Raw genomic sequence first — 18,832 nt, 5'->3', positions numbered from 1 at the left:
GATTTTTTTTTTTTTTACTTAATATTCTGTTTAGGATTTTAGGGTTTATGTTTAGGAAATAATGATATGCAATGTCCTTCCTTATAATGTTTCATTTCATTGTATTAAGCTTACACAAGCCTCATAAAATGAGTTACTATGTTTTGTTCAAGACTTTATACATTATGGGTTTGATCTCTTCCATATGTATTTGGAAGCATTCACATTTGAAGCCATGTAGATCTTAAGTTTTCTTAAAGGGAATATTTTTAAGTACTGATTTAATTGCTTTGGCATATATAAAGCAGTTCAGATTTCTTTATTTTTGTTTCACTTTCTGTAAGTTAGGTTTTCAAGGAATTTTTTTCATATCATTTAAGTTTTCAAATTATTGAAATACATTTATTGAAAATACCTTCTTTTTATCTTTAAAAAGTTGGTAACTTTGTAGTGATATCACCATTTCTATTGCTCACCATTGCTATCAGTGATCTTTTTTCACTCTTAAGTTTTATAATGAAGTCATCAAATATGAAAATTAACATTCCCACCAAACTATTTACTAGTCTATAGATTTTGCTTGAATTTTGACTGTTTCCCTACAAATGTTGTTTTTCTTGTGCAGCCTCCAGGCCAGGATCCTACACTCCATTGAGGTGTCATGTCCTTATTCTCTTCTAATATGTTATAGTATTATGGTATTTCTTTGTGTTTCTTATACCTTGGAACCTTTCTTGTCTTTCCTGATACCATTCTTGTACTGGAGAATACTTTCCAGTTACCTTGCTGAATGTACCTCAATATGAATTTGTCCCATACTTTCTCACGATTATATCAAGATTGTATTTTTTATAAGGATACCAAAAATGTGATCTTTTCTTGTTAAGCTGTTGTTAAGGTAGTGCTGGTTTCATAAAATGAATTAGGATGTTTTTACCCTTTTCTTATATTCTGGAAGATTTTGTGTATAGATATTTTAATTTCTTCTCTAAATGTCTGTAAGAATTCACTCTTGTAGCTTTCTCAGGCTAGTGATTCATTATTTTGGAAAGTTTTATTGCATATTCCATTTTGATGGTGATATATTTATATATTTTTCAACTTTATGTGTATAATTTTTGGTAAACAGTGTTTTTAAATTTATCAACGTTAAAAAAAATATTGCAGAGTTAAGATGGTGGAGTAGTAGGGGGACCCTAGCTTGCCTTGTCCCTTGAACTAAGCTAGATAAATATCAAATCATTCTGAACCCCCAAGAAATCAATCTGAGGACTGGCAGAACAAACTGCCCAACTAGAGGGATAAAAAAGATCACATCATTGGAAGGTAGGAGGTATGGAGACAAGACTTGAGGGAAAAAAGAATTGAGCACTACAGAGGAGAAAGAGCTCTGATCACAGAAAAAGAAGAGAAAGCAGTGTGCATAGGGATTGCACAAGAAAAACATTTCCCTATAACCACTGACTGGAAAAATGAGAGGGGATGATTGTTGAAAGTGTTTATAGTCAGTAGAACTCAAAGTCTGAAGTTTTTGAAGTTCATGCCATCACCAGGATAGAGCCTGGCAGGCCTAACAGTGCTCCTGTGGAGAAGGAGGTCAGAAGCCCAGGAGCTGACAGTTTTGTCTAAGCATCCTCTGAATTGCACTGGGAGAAACAGTTCCCCTTCTTGGAGAGCATTTGGGAGAGGTGACACTGCCTCTCACAGGACAAAAGAGATGGCGGGCACCATTGAGATACCCTGTTCATTAGCATAGGCGCAGAGGCACCTGTTGAGGGCAGTTAACCTGGACACTGGCTTTTTGCTGCACTTCACCATAAATCTCAAGCCTCTGCATTTTCATTCAACTGCCCTTCTGGGACAAACCAGCCCCAGGCACAGTGTGGCAAGACCCTCCCCCAGAGGATCAGTGTGGGTCTGCACTGCATCATGTTCCTAAAATTTGAAGTTTTGAATCCCAGCTGCCATGCCTGAGATAAAAGACAGGAGCACTGTGCAACTGTGTGGGCAGAAGGCTTGGACAAGGACAGGATGAAGGGAAGGATCTGAGGGACCCCTAGGACACATGAGGGGAGATTTTTCACTCCTCTGGGAGGGTTTCCTGAACAGTGGCAGGTGCAAACTCCCCTCTCTGTGGACAAGAGAGTGGGCTGATGTCAATTTTATCCCCAGCCCATCAGCAAGGATGAACTTGAATGATGAGCAGTGCCCACAGTGCAGGCCCTAAATCATACTAAAGGGGTCTAACCAACAAGAACATCTAACAATTGTAAATATTTATGCCCCCAACTTGGGAACACCAAAATATATAAATCAATTAATAACAAACACAAAGAAACTCATCGATAATAATACAATAATAGTAGGGGACTTTAACACCTCACTTACAGCAATGGGCAGATCATCTAACCGGAAAATAAAAAGGAAACAATGGCTTTGAATAACAGACTGAACCAGATGGACTTAACAGATATCTTCAGAATATTTCATCCTAAAACAACAGAATACACATTTTTCTCGAGGGCACATGGAACATTCTCCAGAATAGATCACATACTGAGTCACAAATCAGGTTTCAAGTAGTACAAAAAACTGAGATCATACCATGCATATTTTCAGGCCACAGTGCTATGACATTAGAAGTCAACCACAGAAAAAAATTGGAAAGACCACAATACATTGAGGTTAAAGAACATCCTACTGAAGAATGAATGGGTTAACCAGGAAATTAAAGAAGATATGAAGAAATACATGGAAGCAAATGAAAATGAAAACACAACAGTCTGAAACTTTTGGGATGCAGAAAAAGCAGTCAAAAAAGGGAATAATACAGCAATACAGGCCTTCCTCAAAAAACAAGAAAAGTCTCAAATATACAACCTAAACTACACCTAAAGGAGCATGAAAAATAATAGCAAATAAAGCCTAAGTCAGCAAAAGAAGGGTAATAATAAATATTAGAGCAGAAACCAATGATATACAAACAAACAAACAAAATCCAGAATGGATCAGTGAATCTAGGAGCTGGTTCTTTGAAATAATTAATAAGATTGATAAACCCCTAGCCAGACTTATCAAAAAGAAAAGAGAAAGGACCCAAATAAATAAAATTATGAATGAAAGAGGAGAGATCACAACCAACACCGCAGAAATACAAACAATCATAAGAGAATATTATGAAAAATTTGCCAAAAATTGCAAATTGGGAAGAAATAGATAAGTTACTGTAAATATATAAACTACCAAAATTGAAACAGGATGAAATAGAAAATTTGAACAGACCCATAAACAGCAAAGAATTTGAAGCAGTAATCATAAACCTCCCAAGAGAGTCCAGGGCCAGATGACCTCCCAGCAGAACTCTACCAAACATTTAAAGAAGCATTAATACCTATTCTTTGGAAGTTATTTCAAAAAATGGAAATGGAAGGAAAACTTCCAAACTCATCCTATTAAGCCAGCATTTCCTTGATCCCAAAACCAGACAAAGACCTGCAACAAAAGGGAGAATTACAGACCAATATCCCTGATGAACATAGATGCCAAAATTCTCCCCAAGATATTAGCTAATAGGATCGAACAGTACATTAAAAGGATCATTCACCATGACCGAATGGGATTTATTCCTGAGCTGCAAGCACAGTTCAACATCCAGAAAACAATGTGATACACCACATTAATAAAAGAAAGGAAAAGAACCATATGATTCTCTCAATAGATGCAGAAAAAGCATTTCACAAAATACAACATCCTTTTTTGATAAAAACTCTATGCAGTGTAGGGATAGAGGGAACACACCTCAATATCGTAAAAGGCACATATGAAAGACCCACAGCTAATGCCATCCTCAAGGGGGAAAAACTGAGAGCTTTTCCTCTGCGGTCAGGACCAAGACAGGGATGTCCACCATCACCATTGTTTTTTAACATAGTACCGGAAGTCCTCACCTCAGCAACCAGACAACAAAATGCATCCAAATCAGCAAGGAAGGCATCCAAATAAGCAAGGAAGAAATCAAACTTTTGCTATTTGCAAATGACATGATACTGTATGTAGAAAACCCAAAAGACTCCACCAAAAATTTGTTGGAACTGATACACTAATTCAGTAAAGTCACAGGCTACAAAATTAACAAAGAGAAATATGTTGTATTTCTATATGCTAATAATGAAGCAACAGAAAGAGAAATCAAGGAATTGATTGCATTTAGAATTGCACCAAAACCCATAAGATAGCTAGGAATAAATGTAACTATAGAGAGAATATAGAACATTTATGAAAGAAATTGAAGAGGAATGGGAAAATATTCCATGCTCATGGATTGGAAGAACAAATAGTTAAAACTTCTATACCACCCAAACATTTAATACAATCCCTATCAAAATATCACCAGCATTTTTCACAGAGCTAGATCAAATAATGCTAAAATTTGTATGGAACCACAAAAGACCCTGAATAACCAAATCAGTCTTGAAAAAGAAAAGCAGAGCTGCAGGCATCACAATTCTGGATTTCAAAGTATATTAACAAAGCTCTAGTCATCAAGACAGAATGGTACTGGTACAGAAACAGACACATAGATGAATGGAACAGAATAGAAAACCCAGAAATGGGCCCTCAATGCTATGGTCAAATAATCTTCAACAAATCAGAAAAGAATATTCTATCAAAAAAAAAAAAAAGACAGTCTCTTCAACAAATGGTGTTGGGCAAACTGGATAGCAACATGCAACAGAATGAGACTGGACCACTTTCTACACCATCCACAAAAATAAATTCAAAATTTGTGGAAGACTTAAATGTGAGACAGCAAACTATCAAAATCCTAAAAGAGAACACAGGTGGCAACCTCTCTGACATTGGCTATAGCAACTTTTTACTGGACACATCTCTGGAGGCAAGAAAAACAAAAGCAAAAATTAACTATTTGGACTTCATCAATATAAAAAAACTGTGCAGTGAAGGAAACATTAAACAAAACTAAAAGGCAACCTATGGAATGGGAGATGATATTTGCAAATGATATATCTGATAAAAGGTTAGTATCCAAAATGTATAAAGAATTTATTAAACTCAACAACCAAAAACCAAATAATCCAGTTAAGAAATGGTCAGAAGACACGAATAGACATTTTCCCAAAGAAGATATACAGATGGCTAACAAACACATGAAAAGATGCTCAACATCACTCAACACCAGGGAAATACAAATCAAAACCATGATGAGATATCATCTCACACCTTTCAGAATGGCTAAAATTAACAACACAGGAAGCAACAGATGTTGCTGAGGAAGTAGAGAAAGGGGAACCCTCTTACACCGTTGGTGGAAAGCTGTGAGAGACTATAGAGATATAGATGGCTAACATACACATGAAAAAATGTTCATCATCATTAGCCATCAGGGAAATTCAAATCAAAACCACATTCAGATACCACCTTAAACCAGTTAGAATGGCAAAAATGGACAGGGAAAGAAACAACAAATGTTGGAGAGGATGCAGAGAAAGGGGAACCCTCTTACCCTGTTGGTGGGAATGCAAGTTGTTACAGCCACTTTGGAAAACAGTGTGGAGGTGCCTCAAAAATTTAAAAATAGAGCTATCGTATGACCCAGCAACTGCACTCCTGGGTATTTACCCCAAAGACACAGATGTAGTGAAAAGAAGGGCCATATGCACCCCAATGTTCATAGCAGCAATGTCCACAATAGCCAAACTGTGGAAAGAGCTGAGATGCCCTTCAACAGACGAATGGATAAAGAAGGTGTGGTCCATATATACAATGGAATATTACTCAGCCATCAGAAAGGATGAATAACCAACTTTTACATCAACATGGATGGGACTAGAGGAGATTATGCTAAGTGAAATAAGTGAAGCAGAGAAAGTCAATTATCATATGGTTTCACTTATTTGTGGAACATAAGGAATAGCATGGAGGACATCAGGAGAAGGAAGGGAAAAATGAAGGGGGGAAATCAGAGGGAGAGATGAACCATGAGAGACTATGGACTCTGAGAAACAAAGAGGGTTTTAGAGGGGAGGGGGGAGGGGAGTCTGGTTAGCCTGGTGATGGGTATTAAGGAGGGCACGTACTGCATGGAACACTGGGTGTTATACGAAAACAATGGATTGTGGATCACCACATCAAAAACTAATGATGTATTGTATTGTGAATAACATAACATAATAAAATTAAAAAAAAAAACAGAAAAAAATCCTTATGCCACATAAATTTTTAATTATGTTAAATTTTTTATTTTTATTTTTAAAATTTTTTATAATTGTGATTTCTGGGTTTTTTTCAGTAGAAATATTTGAGCATTTTGATTTTTAAATATTTATTTATTTGATTTTTTTTTAACCAACCATGTGACAGGAGGTTTTGTGATTCCCTCTGTGTCATAGAAAATGACTGTTATTTTCTCTGTCTAGCTGAAGAAATCTCATTATACTAAGGAGGAATCTGTGAAGTTATTTTAGGACCTCTTGATTTCAATTTTTTCTGTTTGAGAGTGTCTTTAAAATATGAACAATTGAGAATCTATTTCGAAAACCTAACTATGATTTTTGTTGTTTCTTTTATTATAAATATTATCATCTTTGTATTAATATGCTTTATATTGTTTGACAAATCCTATGGTTTACCTGCCTGGTATGAGCAAGATATATGCACCATAAAAAATTGCTATCACTCACATTTTTTAAAAAATCACTTAAAAATTGTTTTTCAGTATGATTATATGGGATCAGAAATGATGGCTGTAACACAGAAAATTATCCAAATTATTGGCCTTGTCAACACTGTAAGTTTTAAGTTTTTTACATTTATAGTTTTATGAAAAATCATTGAAACTGATTTCTAATCTATCATTACAAATTAATGACTTAAAAATCTTTGATTATTAATATCCAAAGTAATAAATTGAACTTATTCTTTATTTTTATGTAGTCTTGAAGTAATGACTAATGTTATTTGAAAAAGTATGCCATAAATTTTATTTTAGATGTTTACTCAGTTCAAATTGACTGTGATGCTGTCCTCCTTGGAATTGTGGTCAGTTAAAAACAAAATGTCTACCAACGGGGATGCTGATGATTTATTACAAAGATTTTTCACATGGAAACGGAACTATCTTATCCTACGGCCCCATGACATAGCATTCTTACTTATGTAAGCACAATGTTCTACATTAAAAAAGAAATATTAAATAAGTTCATTAATTTGATAATTTAATGCATTTACTGTGTTCTTCAACTTTCTGTAGGCCCCTCTGAAAATTTTAAATAAACATAGCTGTTGCCATGGATGTAGTAGTGTAGTTGAAAATATGATAAAAACAAAAACAACATAAATAAGTTATATAAAAATATATTTTGGAATATAATTTATGTAAAAGACTTGCCTTTCATAAACTTTTATGATGTTAACTATACTACAGAACACATATAAGCTTTAGCTTCTTAATAATGTAAAAATTGGCACTATTCAGTTAATATTACCTATAATATGTTAATACATTTCGTGTCTACTCTTTGACTAAAAAGGATATTTTTGGTAATAATTAATTAAACAAATGCTTACATTTCAGACAGGCAAGACTTCTTATTCCACAGTTAAAAATCCCTTTTGTTTTAACTTTTAGTAACCAAAAGAGTGCATGCAGCACAGGGGAAACTGAGGAGAATTCAAGATAGTAAAATTTTATCAAGTCTAAGAGTTAGGTGAGGAGAGGAAATTGGATTTAAAGTGAATTGTATGGGCACCTGGGTGGCTCAGTTGGTTAAGTGTCCAAATCCGGTTTGGCTTGGGTCATGATCTCAGGGTCGTGAGATGGAGCCCTAGTTATGCACTCAGAGAGGAGTCTGCTTGAGATTCTCTTCCTCTCCCTCTCCCTCTGCTCCTTCCCCCCCCCAAATAAATAAATAAATATTTAATTAAAAAAATAAAGTGAATTATAGTTTTCAATGATTTGAGCATTTTGTATAATATATTAGATAATACCCAGATCAAAAACTGGTTTGAAAAATCATTTTAAATTTTATGAGATATTTAATTTTATAAATAAGCTAATAAATTGTTCTGAATAAGTATGGGAATAAAATAGGCTATACTATAATGATGTAGTTACAGGAAACATCCTAGATATTTGGGAGCAACATTTCCCGGCACAATATGCAATAAAAGCTATGATGCAGATATTGCTATGGTATGTAATTTTTATCCTTCTTTACTATTTTTTCTAAACTTTATATTGTATTTTATATTATCTTATATAGCTAAATAGTGTATAATAAAAGTAGTTCATGTTAACTTGACATTTACTTCTATATGTGATTTATTATTTTGTTGGGACAAAATTATTTTAATCTCAGAAAGTTTATTTAATTATAAATTATAACATAAATCAAAAGTGTAGCATACATTAATACACTTATTCACCAAGTAGGCAAAATGACTAACATTTATATCGGATTTTCTAAGGATGTAAAACCATAGAGCAAAGTTAAAGCCTCCTGTATGTCTACTTTAAATTCAAGAAATAGCAAAAATCATGAATTTGTGCTTCCATTTTATGTGTACTTTATGCAATTGTTACAAATGTATGTATCCATTAACTAAATATTATTGTTCTGCATTGTTCTTATTTTATGCATCATTTTCGTACTATTTTGAACAGCTTTTAAAAAGATGCATATATGTTGAATCATATAGCTCCACTTTTAAAACTTTTATGTTATCAAGTAATACACATTCACTTATTATAAATACAAGTGGTTTTACAGGACTAATACTGAAAAACTGAATCAACTCCTTGCATAAACTACAGTCCCTGAATTATTTTTTTCATTTTCTTAAAACTTTTCCTCCTGGCTTATACTTTCACTTTCATTTACTCATAAATAAAATTTTATTGGAGTATATCATATATAGAGAACTTTGGAAAAATCATAAATATATAGGACATTTAATTTTCACTAAGTCAATATATAGACATAAACATCACGGAGATAAAAAAATAGAATATTTCAGTATCTCAGAAGACCACTATGAATCATATACCTCATTCCACTTACTATCTATACCAAAGAAAACCACTTTCCTGACACTTACCACCAATGGTTAGTTTGGCCTCTTTTTGAACTTTACGTAAATGAAATAATGCAGTGTGTATTCTTGTGTCGGTCATTTATTTGCTCAAAATTATGCCTGTGAAAATTATCCTGTTTATATTGTAGGAATAGTTTATTCATTTTTTACTCCATATTTCTAAATAATATTCCCATGAAATTTCTTGAGTCTTCAAATTTAGACATCTATTGACTTCCTATCATTGAAGTCAGAATTTAAGACCCTAATAGCTCATCATATTTACATGCCACTTCCATTCTTCCTGTGTAATTATATAACTTATTAGAATTGTGTTTTATTCTCTTATATGGACCAAAAAATGAACTAAAATTAAATTGTCTTCATTGCATAACTTTTGCTTCTTCCAAAATTTGTAATTGTATCATATTGCTTTTGCCCAAATTCTCTAATAAAATTAAAAATTGCCTCTACTTCTCTAAATGTTTCAAAACATCCTCTTTTTAACACTAGGGACATATCATTATTCCCCCCAATCTCTGTTAGACTTTTTGCATAGGTGTTGTTTACAAATTTTCTATTGTGTCTTCTTTGGAACATATGTATTCTTTTTTCATAACTTGCTTACTCATTTTGATATGCTATATGTCCCTATAATTTACTAAAAAAAATTGATGTGTATTAAATTGTTTGAGTGACATGATTGAAAATATATTTAATTATTTCAAAGATTGTTTGGTTAATTTTACTTTTAAAATAATTGCACCTTGGAATTTTAAAGGTCTTTTGTTTTTTACCATTTCTTTAGAAATTTAATGTTATTCTTATTCTCATTCATTTGTGTGTGTTTTGCTTGTTTTCTCTGTGGAAACATTTAAGATCTTTTTATCCTTATATGGTGTTTTTCATATCTAATATGCTGGTTATATTGAAGCCCTTTCAATCGGGATACTATTTACTTCTGATCTGAGAAATTTTACTATATTACATTTGATCATTTGTTCCCCTTTTCTCTCTGGAACTTTGTTAATTAAAGCATTTTGATTCATCATCTAATTTATTTTATCTTACTTAATTTTTCTTTTATTTCTACATCTTCTTTTTTTGGGGGGGGGGGTCTTTTTTTTTATTCTTATGTTAATCCCCATACATTACATCATTAGTTTTAGATGAAGTGTTCCATGATTCATTGTTTGTGCATAACACCCAGTGCTCCATGCAGAATGTGCCCTCCTCAATACCCACCACCAGGCTAACCCATCCTCCCACCCCACTCCCCTCTAGAACCCTCAGTTTGTTTTTTCAGAGTCCATCGTCTCTCATGGTTCGTCTACCCCTCCGATTTCCCTCGCTTCATTCTTCCCCTCCCGCTACCTTCTTCTTCTTCTTTTTATTTCTACGTCTTCTAATATTTCTTTATATTTATACTTTGGAGCAGTCACTCACATAAGCGTTCTCAGATCCATTTTACACTAATCCTCTGCTCTGGTCTATTGCACAGGGAACTATATATATATATTCCCTGGGCTTCTTTGCTTTCATGCTTTTGTATATTCAGCAAATATGGATGATTGAATGGGGGCAGTGAAATACCTTAGTATCTCTACATACTGACCCTGCTTAGAACAATGTCTCAGAACTATTGCTTCCTATTCCTGTGAAACTGCTCCCCCTTCTGTCCCATAGCTCCTGCTGAATAGCACTTTTTTATGGAATCTAATAATAGCTTTTTATTCATTCATCCTGTTCTGGTGTTGGTAGCAACATTCTGCTTTTCTAATATCAGAGTTGCCTCTCATTTCTTTTGTTTAAAGATCCTGTAATAACTTCATTTGGATTGGATGCCTTATGATGACACCTATTCACTTTAAGCTCTATCTTAAGGATTAGAAAATGTTTTAGGCTTTATAGACCATGTGAACTATGTCACAGGTACTCAACTCTGCCATTGTAAAGCAAAAGCCAATATAGAAAGAATATAAATTTATGAACATGTTGATGTTCCAATAAAATTTTATTCATGAATAACTGAAATTTAAATCTCATAAAATTTCATTTGTCACAAAATATTATTTTTTTTGTTTTTTCAACTATTTAAAAATACAAAACCATCCTTATTTGCAGACTGTACTGGTCATACACCAGATTGGGTCTTTGGACCATAGTTTACACTGCCCTACTTTAATCCTGGAAAATGATAATTTATAAACCAAAGCAACTTACAAGATCTTGCTAATTTATGTTAACATTTTCCTGGGAAACAAGTGAGGGAATAAAAACTAAGGGTTCTGGACGAACAAGAACAGAATAATCTTTATTTAATAGTAAATTTATTAATCTAGGTAAATATACTTGAGTTTTTTAATTTAGTGTGCCAGCTCAAACATTTGAGGGTGGTTTTAATAGTTTTATCAATTGACTAAAACGTGAGCAATGATGGTCTATTTGCAATGAAGTTCTGTCTTGAAAAGAAAGAAATTCATAGACTTATATACATGGTTGTATTTGAATATATTTATTTTGTTCATCAAACTCACCCATCTCTTGACTATGCTTTTTGTGTTCACTATACTCTGTAAGTTAGGACACACAGTTAGTTATATGAATTGTTTGATAGACTTTGGAATTCCTTAGATAGATAGGTAGTTTAGAAAGATTAGATGATAGATGATAGTTCACCTGAGAGTAGAGACAATTTTATTTATTCCATTCTAATATGAATGCTTTTCATTTTTTTCTTGACTTATTCCATCAACTAGAATCCTTAGTAAAATATTCAATAGAAATTGTGAGATTCTCAACCCTTGCTTGTTTGTAATCTTAGAGGGAATGCATTCCATCTTTCATGATTTTGTATAACATTAGCTGTAGGTTTTTTATAGAGGCCCTTTGAGTATAAGGACGCTCCCTTTGATTACCATTTAGCTGATAGTTTTTTCTTTCTTTGTTTTTACCAGAAATGGATATTGGTTTTTGTCAAATGCATCTATTCTCTTCGCCTATTGAAAACTCATTTGGCTTTTTTCTTGAGTTTGTTGAGTGACTGTATTATTGTTGGATTTTCAATTGGTGAACTAGTTTTGCATTCCTAGAATAAATCCCACCTTGTCTTGATGTATTGTCTTTTTTTATATATTGTTGGATTCAAATTGGTAAACTTTTGTTTTTGTTTTTGTTTTTTGTTTTTAAGATGTTATTTATTTATTTGACAGAAAGAGAGAGACAGTGCACAAGGGAACACAAGCAGGGGAGTGGGAGAGGGAGAAGCAGGCTTCCTGCTGAGCAGGGAGCCCAATGTGGGACTTGATCCTGGGACTCCAGGATCATGACCTGAGCTGAAGGCAGATGTTTAACGAGTGAGCCACCCAGGAGCCCCAAGTTGGTAAACTTTTGTTAAGAAATTTTGCATTTGTGATGATTGGGTATATCAAACTATAGTTATCTTTTCTGATAATGACTATTTCTGGATTTTCTATCAAGGTAATAATGAGTTCATAAAATGAGCTATGTTTTATCTATTTCTGGATGTTTTGAAGAGTTTGTGTAAAGAAGAAATAGAGAATAGAAAAACAATAGAAAAAACTGGCAAAAGTAAAAGCTGGTTTTTTGAAAAGATAAATAAAACTGACAAACTCTTACTTAAAACAATTAAGAAAAATATAGAGGGAAGACTCAGATAAATAAAATTAGAAATGAAAGAGGAGACATTACAATGGATAAATAAAAAGGTAACAAAGGATTATTAATAATTATATGGCAACAAATTAGATAACCCAGAGAAATGGATACATTCCTGGAAAAATACAACCTACTAAAACTGAATCAAGAAAAATAGAAAGCTTGAACAAATCAATAACAAATAGAGGTTAAATTAATGGTCAAAAACCTCCCAACAAAGAAAAGCCCAGGCTTTACTGGCAATTTCTACCAAAAATTCAAAGAAAAATTAACATCAATCCTTCTGAAACTTTTCCAAAAAACTGAAGAGAGAACACTTCCAACTGTTTTTTTTTTTTAAAGATTTTATTTATTTATTTGACAGAGAGAGACACAGCGAGAGAGGGAACACAAGCAGGGGGAGTGGGAGAGGGAGAAGCAGGCTCCCCGCCGAGCAGGGAGCCCGATGCGGGGCTCGATCCCAGGACCCCGGGATCATGACCTGAGCCGAAGGCAGACGCTTAACGACTCAGCCACCCAGGCGCCCCCCAACTGTTTTTTAAGGGACCAGCATCACCCAAATATCAAAGCCAGAAAAAAAAAGATACCACAAGAAAATAAAACTACAGGCCAATATCCCTGAACATAGATGCAGGTGAATTAAGATAGTGGAGTAGTAGGGGGATCCTGAGCTTGCCTCGTCCTTCAAACACAGCTAGATCAACATCCAACTATTTTGAACAACTAGGAATATGATCTAGGATTAAGAAAACAATCTGCACAGTTGGAGGGAGAGAATGTGTCAGATGTGAGGTTTGGATTGTGAATTAGGGGACAGGGAAGCTGTAGTGCCCCAAAAGGGAGGGAACCCTTTTCACAGAGCAAAGTCTGGGAGAGAGAGAGACTGGGAAAGAGTGCAGCTGGTAGGTATTGCACAATCATCTGTGGTGAGGAGATCCCCTGGGTCACACTGAGAGAGATCCCTCCCCTTCCCAGAGTACATTTAGAGGAGGGTATTTTGCCTCTCCAAGGACAAAAGGCCAGCTGGGAGCCATTGAGCAGCCCTCAACAGCAGGGTCAGAGGTGTGCACAGAGGGCAGAAAACCTCAACAACTTTTCCCTGTAAGCCACAATAGGCCTAAACCCCTGTGTATGTGCAGAGATGCTGCTTTTCTGCAGCAGAACTGAGCAGAGAGCAGAGACACTGGCAGACTGCAGATAACCTGGCTGCTGCTTTTTGTTGTCTGTCACAGTAGAGTCAAGCCTCTGTGTGACTGTTTTTCTGAGACAGAACAGAGTAGGGGACTGAATCAGACACAGACAGCTGATTAACTTGGTTCCAGCTTTTTGCTGAGCATTACAATAAACTCTAACCTCTGCTCACACACTGTACAACTGCTTTTCTGGGACTGGGCATGCTGGGAGGCTCCCCTCCAGGGGAGGGGAGTGGGCCCACACCTTGCCAGGCTCTTTAAAACTTGGGAGTTTGGGATCCCAGCCAGCAGCCAGGGATAAAATAGTGGAGATGTGTGGTACCAGGTTGCTGACAGTGCGGGAACAGACAGGCTGATGGCAGGGAACTAACGAAAGCCCAAGACACAGGAGATTGTTCACTTTTTTTTTTTAAGATTTCTATTTATTTGAGAGCGAGAGAGAGAGACACAACAGAGAGAGAGTGAGGGAGAAGCAGACTCCCTGCTGAGCAGAGAGACTGTTGTGGGTCTCGATCCCAGCACCGTGGGACCATGGCCTGAGCCAAAGGCAGACGCCCAGATTGTCCACTTTTCTGAGGGCATCCAGAACAACAGTAGTCAGGTGTTCCTCTTCCCGGGGACAAGAGGGTGGGGTGACGCCATATTCTTCCTCCTCCACAAACCCTTCCCTGCCCCCCTCCACCCACCAGCACAGTTGGACTTCAGAGACAAACACAGCACCTCCAGTGGGGGCTGGAGTCCCCTACACTAACACCCCCCACCCTGCACCTGGCAGGAAGCATCATTATAAGGGCAAGTCAGCTTGTGAATCAGCCCAGGAGCCCTCTCTCTCAGAAGACCAACACAGGCCCCCACATGTACCAAGTATACAGATTAAAGAATGCTCCAAAGCACTGGAGACACATGTTTCTCTTTTCTTAATTTTTTAAATTTTCAAATTTTATTTTTTTATTTCTTATTTTTTATTTTTATCTTTTATTTTAGACACACACCCACCCACACACACACACACACACACACACACACTTTCTTTTTTTCTCTTCTTTTTCTTTTTTTTTTTGGGTATCCCGCTTATAATTTTTTATTTGTTCATTTGTTTCTTTCTCTTATTTTTCAGATCAGCCTTCTTATTTTTTTTCTTTTTGGAATCAGGCTTATAATTTTTTGTTTGTCTGTTTGCATTTTTGTTCCTTTTCCCTTTCTCTTATCTTGGATCAGCCGTCCTCCTCCTCCTCCTCCTCCTCCTCCTTCTTCTTTCTTCTTTCTTCTTCTTCTTCTTCTTTTTCTTCTTCTGCTTTTCCTTCTTCTGCTTTTCTCCTTCTTCTCCTCCTCCTCCTTCTTTTCTTTTCTTTCTTTCTTTGTTTTTACAGGTTTATCTTGACAAACAAATCAAAGCACACCTAGTAAAAGGTCCAAAAACTCCCCACTCTAAGCAAGGAAGAACTCTGTAGAGAATGGACCAGTGGGAAACAGCAGCCAAAAGACAACAGCAGAGTGTACACAGCATACACCAGAAATATTTCCTGAAATTTTTGTTGTTGTTGTTGTTGCTGTTGTTATTGTTATTGTTTTGTTGGGTATTTTACTTTTTCTTCCTTTCTTTTTTGCACAAAATGACAAGACAGAGAAATTCACCCCAAGAGAAAGATCAGGAGGAAGTATTCACTGCCAGGGATTTAATCAAAATGATTATAAGTAAGATGTCTGAACTAAAACTTAAAACAATGATTATAAAGTTACTAGCTGGGCTTGAAAAAAGCATAGAAGACAGTAGAGAATCCCTTACTGTATAAAGGAACTAAAATCTAGTCAGGCTGAAATTAAAAATTTCAGCTATTATTGAGATGCAGTTCCAAGTGGAGGCCATAAAAATGAGGATAAATTAAACAGAAGAGAGAATCAGTGATATAGAAGATAAAGTGTTGGAAAATAAGGAAGCTGAAGAGAGAAAGAAAACAAGTAGATCACAAAGGGAGACTTAAAGAACTCAATGATTCCATAAGATGAAATAATATCCATATTATAGGGGTCACAGAAGATGAAGAGTGGAAGAAAGGGAAAGAAGGATTATTTGAACAAATTATAGCTGAGAACTTCCCTAATCTGGGGAAGGAAACAGGCATTCAAGTCCAGGAGACACAGAGACCACCCCCCTCAAAATCATGAAACATAGGTCAATACCTTGACATATTATAGTGAAACTCACAAATTTCAAAGATAAAGAGAAAATCCTGAGAGCAGCTCAGGAAAAGAAGTCCTTAACCTACAAGGGTAGACATACAGCTGGCAGCAGACCTGTCCTCAGGGACCTTGCAGGCCAGAAAGGACTGGCATGATATATTGAATATGCTAAATGGGAAAAATGTGCAGCCAAGAAAGGCAGTCATTCAAAATAGAAGGAGAGATAAAGCGTTTCCAGGACAAACAAAAACTAAAGGAATTTGTGAACGCTAAACCAACTCTGCAAGAAATATAAATTAAGGGGATCCTTTGAGCAAAGAAAGAGCCCAAAAGTAACAAAGAACAGAAAGGAACAGAGACAATCTATAGGAATAGTGACTTTACAGGTAATACCATGGTATTAAATACCATGGATTCATATCTTTCATCTAATTACTCTGAATGTAAATGGACTAAATGCTCCAATCAAAAGACACTGGGTATCAGATTCGAGAAAAACAACAACAACAAAAAACAAGACCCATTGTTATGCTGTCTATAAGAGACTCATTTTAGACCCAAAGTCACCTCCAGATTGAAAGTGAGGGGGTGGAGAACCATTTATTATGCTAATGGACATCAAAAGAAAGTTGGAGTAGGAATCCTTAAATCAGACAAACTAGATTTTAAATCAAAGACTGTAATAAGACATGAAGAAGGACACTATATCATAATAAAAGGGTCTGTCCAACAAGAAGATCTAACAATTGTAAATATTTATGTCCCTAACTTGGGAACAGCCAAATATATAAATGAATTAATAACAAAATTAAAGAAACACAATAATAATACAAAAATAGTAGGGGACTTTAACACCCACAGCAACGGACAGATCATCTAAGCAGAAGATCAACAAGGAAGCAGGCTTTGAATGATACACTGGACCAGATGGACTTCACAGATATATTCAGAGCATTTCATCCTAAAGCAACATAACACATTCTTCTAGAGTGAATGTGGGACATTCTCCAGAATAGGTCACATACTGGGTCACAAATCAGGTCTCAACTGGTACCAAAAGATTGGAATTATTCCCTGCATATTTTCAAACCACAGTGCTTTCAAACTTGAACTCAATCACAAGAAAAAATTTGGAAGGAACACAAATACATGGAGGTTAAAGAGCATTCTACCAAAGAATGAATGGGTTGACCAGAAAATTAAAGAAGAATTAAAAAAATTCATGGGGGGGGCACCTGGGTGGCTCAGTCATTAAGTGTCTGCCTTTGGCTCAGGTCATGATCTCATGATCCTGGGACCAAGCCCTACATCATGCTCCCTGCTCAGTGGGAAGCCTGCTTCTCCCTCTCCCATTCCCCCTGCTTGTGTTCCCTCTCTCACTGTGCCTCTCTCTGTCAAATAAATAAAATCTTAAAAAAAATTCATGGCGGGCGCCTGGGTGGCTCAGTTGATTAAGCGACTGCCTTCGGCTCAGGTCATGATCCTGGAGTCCCTGGATCGAGTCCCGCATCGGGCTCCCTGCTCGGCAGGGAGTCTGCTTCTCCCTCTGACCCTCCTCCCTCTCATGCTCTCTGTCTCTCATTCTCTCTGTCTCAAATAAATAAATAAAATCTTTAAAAAAAAATAAAAATAAAAATAAAAATAAAATTCATGGAAACAAAATGAAAACACAACTGTTCAGAACCTTTGGGATGCAGCAAAGGTGATCCTAGGAGGGAAGTATATAGCAACACAGGCCTTCCTCAAGAAACAATAAAAGTCTCAAATACACAAACTAACCTTTCACCTAGAGGAGCTGGGAAAAAAAACCAGCCTAAATAAAGCCTAAATCCAGCAGAAGAGAAATAATAAGGATTAGAACAGAAATCAATGATACAGAAATAAAAAAAAATTAACAGATCAATGAAATTAGGAACTGTTTCTTTGAAAGAATTAATAAAGTTGATAAACCCCAGCCAGACATATCAAAAAGAAAAAAGGACCCAAATAAATAAAATAATGAATGAAAGAGGATTCTTTCATTCCAACCAATGTAACAGAATAGAGAATCCAGAAATGGACCCTCAGCTCTATACCAATACCAAAGAAATGTAAACAATTATAAAAGACTATTATGAGAAATATATGCCAACATATTAGGCAATCTGGAGGAAATGGATGTATTCCTAGAAACATATAAACCACAAAAACTGAAACAGGAAGAAATAGAAAACCTGAACATACCGATAACCGGCAAAGAAATTAAATCAGTAATCAAAAATCTTCCAACAAATAGAGTCCAGAGCTGGACGGCTTCCCAGGGGAATTCTACCAAATATTTAAAGAAGGATTAAGTTTGTAAACTTTTTTACAGATTTTGGATACTAGCCCTTGATCTGATGAGACATTTGCAAATAACTTCTCCCATTCTGTAGGTTGTCTTTTGGTTTTGTTAACTCTTTCCTTTGCTGTGCAAAAGCTTTTTATCTGATTTGTTTCCCTTGCCTTTGGAGACATGTCTAGCAAGAAGTTGCTGTGGCCAAGGTCAAAGAGGTTGCTGCCTGTGTTCTCCTCTAGGATTTTGATGGATTCCTGTCTCACATTTAGGTCTTTCATCCATTTTGAGTTTATTTTTGTGTATGGTGTAAGCAAATAGTCCAGTTTCATTCTTCTGCATGTGGCTGTCCAATTTTCCCAACACCATTTGTTGAAGAGACTGTCTTTTTTCC

The 18,832-nt window shown here is 35.6% G+C and overlaps 1 protein-coding gene across 1 annotated transcript in view; it reads left to right on the top strand.

Moving 5' to 3' along the window:
- LOC110573137 (disintegrin and metalloproteinase domain-containing protein 18-like) overlaps positions 1 to 18,832 on the top strand; it is a 214,409-nt gene that overhangs the window by 50,816 nt on the left and 144,761 nt on the right. The window contains exons 8-10 of the mRNA XM_021681558.1: positions 6,716 to 6,787; positions 6,989 to 7,155; positions 8,110 to 8,191. Coding sequence (XP_021537233.1) covers positions 6,716 to 6,787; positions 6,989 to 7,155; positions 8,110 to 8,191 — 321 coding nt within the window. The remainder of the gene's footprint in view (positions 1 to 6,715; positions 6,788 to 6,988; positions 7,156 to 8,109; positions 8,192 to 18,832) is intronic.

This window comes from Neomonachus schauinslandi, chromosome 2 (genome assembly GCF_002201575.2).
Source record: "Neomonachus schauinslandi chromosome 2, ASM220157v2, whole genome shotgun sequence".
Lineage (NCBI taxonomy): Eukaryota > Metazoa > Chordata > Mammalia > Carnivora > Phocidae > Neomonachus > Neomonachus schauinslandi.
The sequence above is the reverse complement of the archived record's forward strand: the minus strand, read 5'-3'. Positions and strand labels throughout refer to the sequence as shown.